Source organism: Nyctibius grandis, chromosome 10 (assembly GCF_013368605.1).
Source record: "Nyctibius grandis isolate bNycGra1 chromosome 10, bNycGra1.pri, whole genome shotgun sequence".
Lineage (NCBI taxonomy): Eukaryota > Metazoa > Chordata > Aves > Nyctibiiformes > Nyctibiidae > Nyctibius > Nyctibius grandis.
The window spans coordinates 25,455,026-25,463,878 of NC_090667.1; the positions used below are offsets into that span (position 1 = coordinate 25,455,026).

Consider the following 8,853-nt stretch of genomic DNA (forward strand, 5'->3'; position numbering starts at 1 on the left):
AGAACCTGCGCGCGCGACGGCGGAAGGAGGGCGGCGCGGCTCTTTCACGTCACTTCCGGTCCCCTGTGGCGGCGGCACTGGCGGCGTCTGGGCCCGCTGGGGACAACCGTGCGCCCGCCCTGCGTTGGGGGAAGGCGCGCGGCTCGCGCTGGAGCGCCCCGCCCGCGACCACGGCTTCGCCTTTTGGCGACGGGGCTGCCCGGGCCGGGCCCCCTCCCAACCCCCTCGGCCGGCCCTGGGAGCCCGGCCCCGCGCCCCCCAGCCCCGAGGCGAACGGGGGCGGCACTGAGGCGCTTCGCCTCCCCAACACACCGGAGGGGGCGTGGTCCGCGGGCGGGGCTTGATTAGGGCACTCCCTCGCTCCGCCCCCCGCCCGCACCGGCGGCTCCACTCCGGGCTCGCGCTCCGTCCTCCCCGCCGCTGCTGCTGCCGGTTTCTGCCTCAGCGCCGGGAGCTGCGCCCGTGAGTGCCGGGCCGCGCCGCCTCGGGGCTGGGGTGCGCGGGACCGGGCGCCCGGGGCCTGCCCTGATGCGGGGGAGCGCTGAGGGGCCGGGCGCCCCAGGGCCTGTGTGGGGCGGGGTGCCCGCACCCTCTGTGGGGGAGCGCGTTAAGGCGGGATGGCCGCGTCCCGGGTGGGCGTGAGGGGCAGGGCGCGGGGCTGGGCTCCCGGGGCTTGTCGGTGCTGGGGGAGGGCTGTGGGGCAGGATGCCGGGGCCCCGGTGTTAGGGTGGGGATGGGACGGCTGGTGCCTGGGTCCTGTTCCCGGTTGGGCTGGGAGAAGGAGTGGGGAGGATGCCGGGGTGGGAGCCGGGGTGCCCGGCGGTCGTCTCTGTCAGGGAGGGTCTGGGATACGTGGGTCTGGCCCTCCGTGGGGACGGGAGTGGGTCTTCCTGCCCCACGCGGGAGAGGAGGCAGAGCTGGAACACTGGTTTTGGGTGGGGGTGAGGGTCTGGGCTCTTTAGTCACTTGCAGGGGGAGAGGCAAAACGTCTGGGTTCATTTCCAGCATCTTTGCTGAATCATTGTGATCCTGGGGAGAGTTCTTCCACCATGAGCTCTCTGGCTCCTCTGTGATGGAAACCAGCACTTCCCGGCTCCTGCTGCAGGCCTGGGCCCCTCTCTGGCCTGGGCTTGCAGGATTTCTGCCCCATCTTGCTGCTGTTCCTTGGTCCATGCATGTGCCGAGCCTTCTTGGTGTGTGCAGGGAGGCTCATTGGTTCTGACCGCTGCCTTCCTCCAAAACTGTTTGGAGACACACTTCCTCACACAACTACTGGTTAGTTTCACAGAAGCAACATACATGGGGAAAACCCAGCTGCTGTCATGGGTGCTGAAAGCCTGGGTGCCTGGGGTTCCTGCCGCAGCACAGGGCCAGCAGGACCAGGCTAGATACGAGTGTCTTCGTTCAGCTCTCATGAGAGGAGGGGCAAAGTAATGTCATGATGTGGGCATTTCAAACAAGTAGCAGTTAAAATAGAAGTTTGGAACCTGGACTTAAACCAGGATGTCATAGAGCTCCCCAGGGAAGGGAAAGAAACTTCAGGAGCTTGGAATTTGTAGTGAAGCAATTAGACATAAAGGAGTGAAAATGCTGAGTGACTAGCGTGAGCATTTTTCGCTCCTGCCTGAGGTGAAGACAAAGTATTAGTAGAAAGCAGCTAAAGAAAAGCAAGAACTAAGTTAGTTTTTAATAAACTGTATTAGTCATGATAAACTTGACATGTAGAAGGTGATGGATGCTTTCTTTAGTGACGCTGATCTGCTGAATTACCAGAAGATTCGGTAACCAGTTGTTTTAAGAGCTTACCTCCTTCTCGGTCCCTTGGTTAGGGTTGCACGGGGCTGGATCCTCATGGATTTGCTCTGCAGACTGTCGTCTCGCTGTACAGTTTGGTGGAGTACAGTCATCACTGGTGCTAGCTTAGTTTTTGTCAGTTCAGGTGAGTCACCGATAATGATTTACAATAAAAACTTGCCTTTCAAATGTTAGGACTGGCTGGGGAATAGAGAGGTTGTCCATGTACAGCGTAGCTGTGCTGAGGGCAGAAGTTTCTTTTTCTCATCTTTGAAGATCTGAATGTGAGAGGCAGGGAGCTCACTAAGTGGGTGAGTAGCTTGAAATACCAAGTATATTTATCTATATAAGTAGACTCCTATTTTTGCTCTTTTTAAGTTGCCATTTGTAGCATTCCTGTCAACTCTATACTGACCTAGAAATCTAAGGTAACTATTAAGGTTAAACAGTTTGTGTGGAGGTTGACCAGCTTGTGTTGTAATATTGATACCACACTGTCCATTAAAGACTGGTGCTACAGGTAAATCCTTTGATTCTTTTATTGGAAAAACTAGATGAAAAAGCATTCAGAGCAAATCAGGTGGTGCATGCCTCTTGTCTTTTAACTGTTAGGTGTATTTCTGCTCCTCCTTCAAGTAACTGCATGACACCAGTGCAGTGGTTTTCTCCAGGTGCGGTGCATAGCCTGTGGCCATGACCAAAGGCAATGCACGTGGTCCCTGCGCTGCAAACGTTTGGCAGTGCTGCTGGCATCCCCTGGCCTGTCCTGAGCTCACGTTTGTGTGTGTTCACAGATGTGGATGTTCAGCTGACTCTCACTTGCTTTCTCTGAATTTCAGCTTGCAAAATGGTTGCACGTTAGCAGCTCTGCTCTGGGAGAAGCCCTGCTGAAGTTAGTGGGACCAACTGTTGCAGTACTGTTGCTGGTAAATAGCCTTGTAATCCTCTGGGTCATGATACATGAAATAAGAGTGAGCATTTCATAAATGCAAGTATCCAATTTGGTGTATTAAGTATAAAATGATGACCCGAGTGCAGTTCTTCAAAGGTACTCGCTTGTCATTGTGCCTTTCCCGTTTTGGATGTGCTTGGTACTGGGCTGTGTCAGCAGCGGTGATGACTGTGTTGAGGCTGTGTATCTTCTCCCTACTCGCAGAAGCAGCTTAAGGAAAGCAGGACTGTGGTTTGACACAATCAGTGCGCTTCTGTGCTCACCAAAGGGTGACATCCTGTCCGGCTTAAACGGCATCAGCAGTTTGTCTGGCTGAATTTCATCTTAAATGAGTATTTCGTATGGTTATTAAGGGCAGGCTGTCATGGGATACAGCTGTGTGTTGTCTGTTATCTGCTGTCTGGACATGAGTAGCCATATTAGCGAGGCTGTCCCTGGGTGCGGTATGTTGTTGTGTGACATGGTGACAAGAGCTGGCTTGAGGCTGCCCATCCCAGGGTATGGATGGAGTGAGTGTCTGCCCACCCCCACCGATGCATCACTGTATTTCATTCAGGAAGAATTTAAAGCATCGTTGACAGGGTGTACGTCATGACGGGTGTACGTCCCCACCCTTGTTGTGATGTGATGTGCTAGTCCTTATCTCAGGTTGTACCTGAACAGAGCTGTTTTTGCCTGTGAAGTTGTATAGAGATTCAGAGCTCCCAGGCTGATGAGGGAAGCAGCGCGTAGTTGTGGTCACACTCAGGCATTTTAGGATGGCCTCCCAGTGTCATCCCTTCGTGCTGTGCGTCTTGCTCCAGCGCTGGCTTTGCCAGGGAGGTTTGTGCGTACCTGGTGATTCTGGGTCCTCACACAAAGTCAGTGAGACTTCTTGATGCCACTTACATGTTGAGGGCTGGGTTCATTTCAGCTAATTGCTCTCGTAAATTATTCACTCTGGTGTTACATAGCAGTGCTGTGATCAAAGATTAGTTCATGCTCTCCTACAGACAGGCGGTGTCCTCTGTTTCTTTCCATGATAAAAGAAGTCTTGATTCATCTGTAGTGTGGACTTAGCTGCTGACCAGAATAACATAGTTTCTGTCCACCAGTCTGATGGACATCTGTCTGTCTTTGAAACATTCTGAATGTGTAATTCCAGTTAATTTTATTAAGACTGCAGTTCTCTTCTATCATGACTACCAGTGAATTTTCTGTCTGGCTGCCTAATTTCACTTTCAAGTGAATGTTTTCCTTGAATATCAGAAATCTGTACCAGTCTCTCCTGTGGTGTTAATACATCTGCGTGTTATACTGGTGTTGTACTTGACCAGAATAACACCTGTAAGTGCTGGGATTTAAAAGGTCTGGGCTGTTGAGAAAATTTCATGAGCTGTACTTGAATGACAATTCCAAATAAAGAAAACCTGAATGAGTTCACTTCTTGATTTATGAGCAGTTAAAATAATTACCTAGGCTGGCAGAAGAGCTGGCATTCCAGGTTTATCTGCTGTCGGAGGGGTGTGCTTTAATATACTTTCTTGAGGCATGATCTGTCTCTAATTTGTAAAAATAGGATCCTGGTATGACTAGTTCTGTATCTTCGTATTCCTTAATCTTCTGTTGTCTGACCTCATGGTTTTCATATACTGATTTTGTTTTTTCTACTCTTTAATACATGTGAGATGCAGCTGAGGCTGTGCTCGTGCTGCTGGCCCCTGAAGGCCTGACCTGGTGGATGCTGTTGTGCCCAGGCTGTGGGTTTGGGCAGGGTGGCAGAGCCCAGAGAGGTGGGATGTGCTGCCTTGTTCTGCAGTGAATGAGACTGACCTTGTTTGCTAGGAATGAGAAGGGCAAGTAATGTTTTTGGTTGGGAATTAACTGTGAACCTTCAGGTTTTTTTGGAATGTAGGGCTCTGGCTCGGCTAAATCTTCATGCTGCTTTTAGCTGGGTGACTGTGTGTTGAAGTTTGCTATTAAAGAAGATGGGAGCAGAAGTCTTGATAACTGTCTGGTCTTTAAGATGTAAAAATAAACAAAGCTGAGAAGCTGCACCCTACTTAAAACAGACTGACCTAAATTTTCAGCAGTTCTAGCAGAGAGGCAGGCTCTGGGTAGGGATAAAGGCTTACTGACGCCTGGCTTCTCTGTCCATGCTGCGCTTGACTTGGTTGACAGGCCACCTTTGGAAAATCCCCACTGGTGTCTGGGGTCATTGCTTCCTGCCCTCGAGTTGCACAACCCGAACTGTGGATTTCCCTTGGTGTGCTCATGTGGAGAGAGTCCCCTTGTTATGCAAGTCAGCAGTTCAGCATCTTCTGGGAAGTTATGGCGTGAACCGCTTCTCAAATTGCTTTTGTTGGAGCGTTGTTGAAAACATGTCTCATGTCCTCTGGCTTGTCCCTGAAGAGATTTCTTTCGAGAGTCTGTGAAGTCCATTCGTACTCTTTGTCTGTAGATTAATGTTCTTGCTATCAATTGCAGTTCTCCACTACTGAATTATTAATTCCGCAGTGAGATTTTTTTTTTCTTCTTACTGTTCATTGACTTTCATGCTTGACTTATTCTTCTGCGCAGTTTGAAACTGGAGCATGGGAATTTTGACTGATATTAACAGATCACATGTATGACCTTGGTGGCTAAATAAACTTTTTTTAAATTGGGAAAAGGACATCTGTCTTTCAAAGTACTCACAGTTTCCCAGGTGAAAGGTGGTCCATTTGTGAATGTAAGTTATCCTCAGAGGCACATTGCTTGTTATTTAACAAAACTGGGATGGTCAGACAGCTGGTGGAGTGATTACCCGTGTGCTCCGGAGGCAGTCCTGCGGGTAGCGTGAAGGGAGAAGGAGGCAAAAGCTCGTTTGTAGATTCTCCTGCTAATGTGGCTTTGTAGCTGAATGCTCTCCTGGCAGAGAGCCTGCCTTTGATTAGAAAGCATTCCCCTCGGTTGTTCTTGTAGGTACTGATGCTCTGCCATGTTTTTGTTCTTTGTTTTGTGTTTTTGTGTGTACTTTTTCCTGCAGGGAGACAGTAAGAGGTGAATTGCGTATCCCTTCAGCAGCCTTCTGTTAAACTTGGAATACCACAGTTCAAGCAATTGAACAGATGGATAATGGAGACTGGGGATATATGGTAAGGAGCCTGTGTAAGTGTGCGCTGTGCGGTACAACGGGGCTTTCAGGTTCCTGCAGTAAGAATCCTTCCAGATCTGTCTTGTGTAGATCCAGAGCTTCAGTCATGTGAGAAGAAAAACTGTGTGTGTTACAACAGCTTACTTTACGTTCTCTGGAGTGCTTCACCTCGCATGCTTTTTATGGGGAGAGCTCAGATTCGTATTTCCTAGGCAGTCAGTGAGTACTTAACTAATGCCTTAAGCTCACTGTTACCGTTTTCCTAACACACAAAGGCTGAAAGTAGTTTGCGCTTCCTACATATAATTTTAAGGACTTTGTAATTTTATTTATAAAGAGAAGTATTTTTCCTTGTAAAGCCTGTTTCAAACTAGACAAACACATCTTATTTGTCTCCTCTTCTCTTTCTCTAAACATTCTGCTGCCATGCATATGTCTCTTTTCTCTGGCTGGCCTCAGTCCTGGTTGTTAGGGTTGGTGGCCAGATGGGATTTATGTTCCTTTCTCTCTTGCTTCCTCATGTGCTATCTGGAAGCTGATGCAGACTGGTTTGTGCTCTGCCCCCTTCTTCTATGCAGCATGCTAATTTGCTAAGAAATACTTCTTTTTAGAGTTAAAAGCTGAAAGTTCTTTTTTGTTTGCTTGTTTTAATGATACCTCTTAACCAGTGTGTGGATTATTTTGATTGTGAGCTCTTGGTCCTGTGTCTAAACTTGCACTGTCATCCTCTTTTGAGGGAGAGAGAGAGGTTTAAGACTTGTTCAGCTGATTATTTTTTTCTTCTTCTTTTTTTTTTTTCCTAGAATGAGAAACAGATTTTGAAAGTAAGGAACACTGATGGGCCTCATTCAGACTAACTTGTTCTTCAGGAAATCTCTCTGTTCTCATTTCCCCATCTGTAGAATAGGAAAAAAACTTGTTGCCCAAATGCAAAACTTACTTCTGTGGCAGTAGCTCAGTTGTTAAGATTTCTAAAGCGTTCTGGAAATGTGCATTCTGAATGTTAAGTATCATCCTGTCTAGTTGCCAGTTGTGCCTTGTTGCTAGGTGGCTTGGATTTGTTCGGGTTTAAACACCACTTAAAGGCTTTGAATGGGAGAAGCGTGATTCTCTCCTGAGCCTGCAGTTTTCAAACAGTTTTTGCTGTGTGTGTCAGAGAGGTGATTGAATCTTCTTGTGGTGGCTTGATAAACTCTGCGATTTCTCTCTTTCTAGATGACTGATCCAGTCACGCTAAATGTGGGTGGACACATGTATACGACATCCCTCACAACTCTAACGAGATATCCTGACTCAATGCTTGGGGCCATGTTCAGGGGAGACTTCCCCACTGCCAGGGACTCTCAGGGCAATTACTTTATTGACAGAGATGGACCACTTTTCCGTTATGTTCTTAACTTTTTAAGGACCTCAGAGCTCACTTTGCCACTGGACTTCAAGGAGTTCGACCTACTTCGGAAAGAAGCGGACTTCTATCAGATTGAACCGCTCATTCAGTGTCTTAATGACCCCAAGCCGCTGTATCCTGTGGATACCTTTGAGGAGGTGGTGGAGCTGTCCAGCACCCGGAAGCTCTCCAAGTACTCCAACCCGGTGGCTGTAATCATCACGCAGCTCACTATCACGACAAAAGTCCATTCGTTACTGGAAGGCATTTCAAACTACTTCACAAAGTGGAATAAGCATATGATGGACACCAGGGACTGCCAGGTTTCCTTCACTTTTGGGCCATGCGATTACCACCAGGAAGTGTCGCTCAGAGTCCATCTGATGGAGTACATCACAAAGCAAGGCTTCACGATCAGGAATACCAGAGTTCATCATATGAGTGAGCGTGCCAATGAAAACACAGTGGAGCATAACTGGACTTTCTGTAGACTGGCACGGAAAACAGATGACTGATTCTGACTCCACAGGAGCCACTTCAGTGATTAGCGACTTAATTGGACAGTATACCCAAGAGAGTCTGGAGTTTGACTAAAGCAACAATGTGGGCTTTTTTTTATATGACTATTTATTGTAAGGGCTGGAGGAGTTTCGTTCTCTAGCAGCTCTGTCCTTTTGTCCTGTTCAGAAAAAAACATGCATGTGCCTGTTCAGTTAAGACACCTTTTTTGTTTGAAAGAGGGAGTCTGAAGAATTAGTACAATAGGGTATTTTGTGTCATTAACACAATTCTCTGACGCAACTTAAAGTGCTAAAATTACCTCCGTTTAAATGGTTTCTAATACATCTAATGCTACGATACTGGGAGCAAGAAACAAACAAACAGATTTAAGATGCAGTTGGGGAAAAGCTGCTATCATAGACTAATTTAGTTTCTAAATCAATAAACAGTATTGTAATATTCTAGCAAAACAAATCCCACCCTTTAAAAGTACTTGATAAGTACAGTTTCTTACAGTTATGACAACTGTTTCTTTCTATGCATATAAATCAAGCAACCAAATATTATCTGTAGCCATGGAAATATGATTAGAAATATTTATATTGGATTCTAAATGCAAAATGTCCCTGTGGTAGAATTCATATTTTTAATGCCTGGTGCAATATTATTCCCAAGTGTAATGCCTGCCAGCAAGAAGCTAATAAAAATGTGAAATACAGAATGCTATTTTGTATTTGTTTTGTCTTCTAGAACTCTAATACTTAAAAAACCGAAATGAACCAAACAAAAAACCCACACAGAAAGTGATTTTCTGTTCTGCAGAGTACTTCAGAAGCTCTGGTAGGGCTCTCTTCTCCTCGGTTACTGATGTATTTGTTCCTTTTCATCTTAATCAGTTGATTCAACTGTCCTCATTATAGAAGAAGCTTGTGTTTTGAAAACTGCATTATGACTAACAAAAGGACGGCAAGTATTTGTACTGGCTAAAGGGACAGGGATGGAGCCTAAATACTTGTAGCCGCTAAGTAGCGTCTCGTTTGTCAGTGATTTATCTGGTTACTTTATATATATAATTTTAACTGTAGAGTGCTGTTTCTGCTGATG

The 8,853-nt window shown here is 47.1% G+C and overlaps 1 protein-coding gene across 2 annotated transcripts; it reads left to right on the forward strand.

Annotated features, from left to right (window-relative positions):
- Window positions 1-68: 68 nt before the first annotated feature.
- KCTD6 (potassium channel tetramerization domain containing 6) lies at window positions 69-8,470 on the forward strand. 2 transcript variants are annotated; one of them, XM_068408877.1, is made up of 3 exons: window positions 69-462; window positions 5,754-5,862; window positions 7,077-8,470. In XM_068408877.1, the coding sequence occupies exons 2-3, from the start codon at window positions 5,836-5,838 to the stop codon at window positions 7,761-7,763; spliced, it is 714 nt and encodes a 237-aa protein (XP_068264978.1). In that variant the 5' UTR covers window positions 69-462; window positions 5,754-5,835; the 3' UTR covers window positions 7,764-8,470. The 2 variants fall into 2 exon arrangements, with proteins under 2 accessions (XP_068264978.1, XP_068264979.1); XM_068408878.1 differs by lacking the exon at window positions 69-462 and having other exon boundaries at window positions 3,832-5,862.
- Window positions 8,471-8,853: the final 383 nt, after the last annotated feature.

Coding starts and splice junctions, on each gene's coding strand:
- KCTD6 (XM_068408877.1), top strand. CDS start 5,836: ATGGATAATGGAGACTGGGGATATATG. Junction 5,863..7,076: donor ATGGAGACTGGGGATATATG/GTAAGGAGCCTG, acceptor CTCTCTTTCTAG/ATGACTGATCCAGTCACGCT.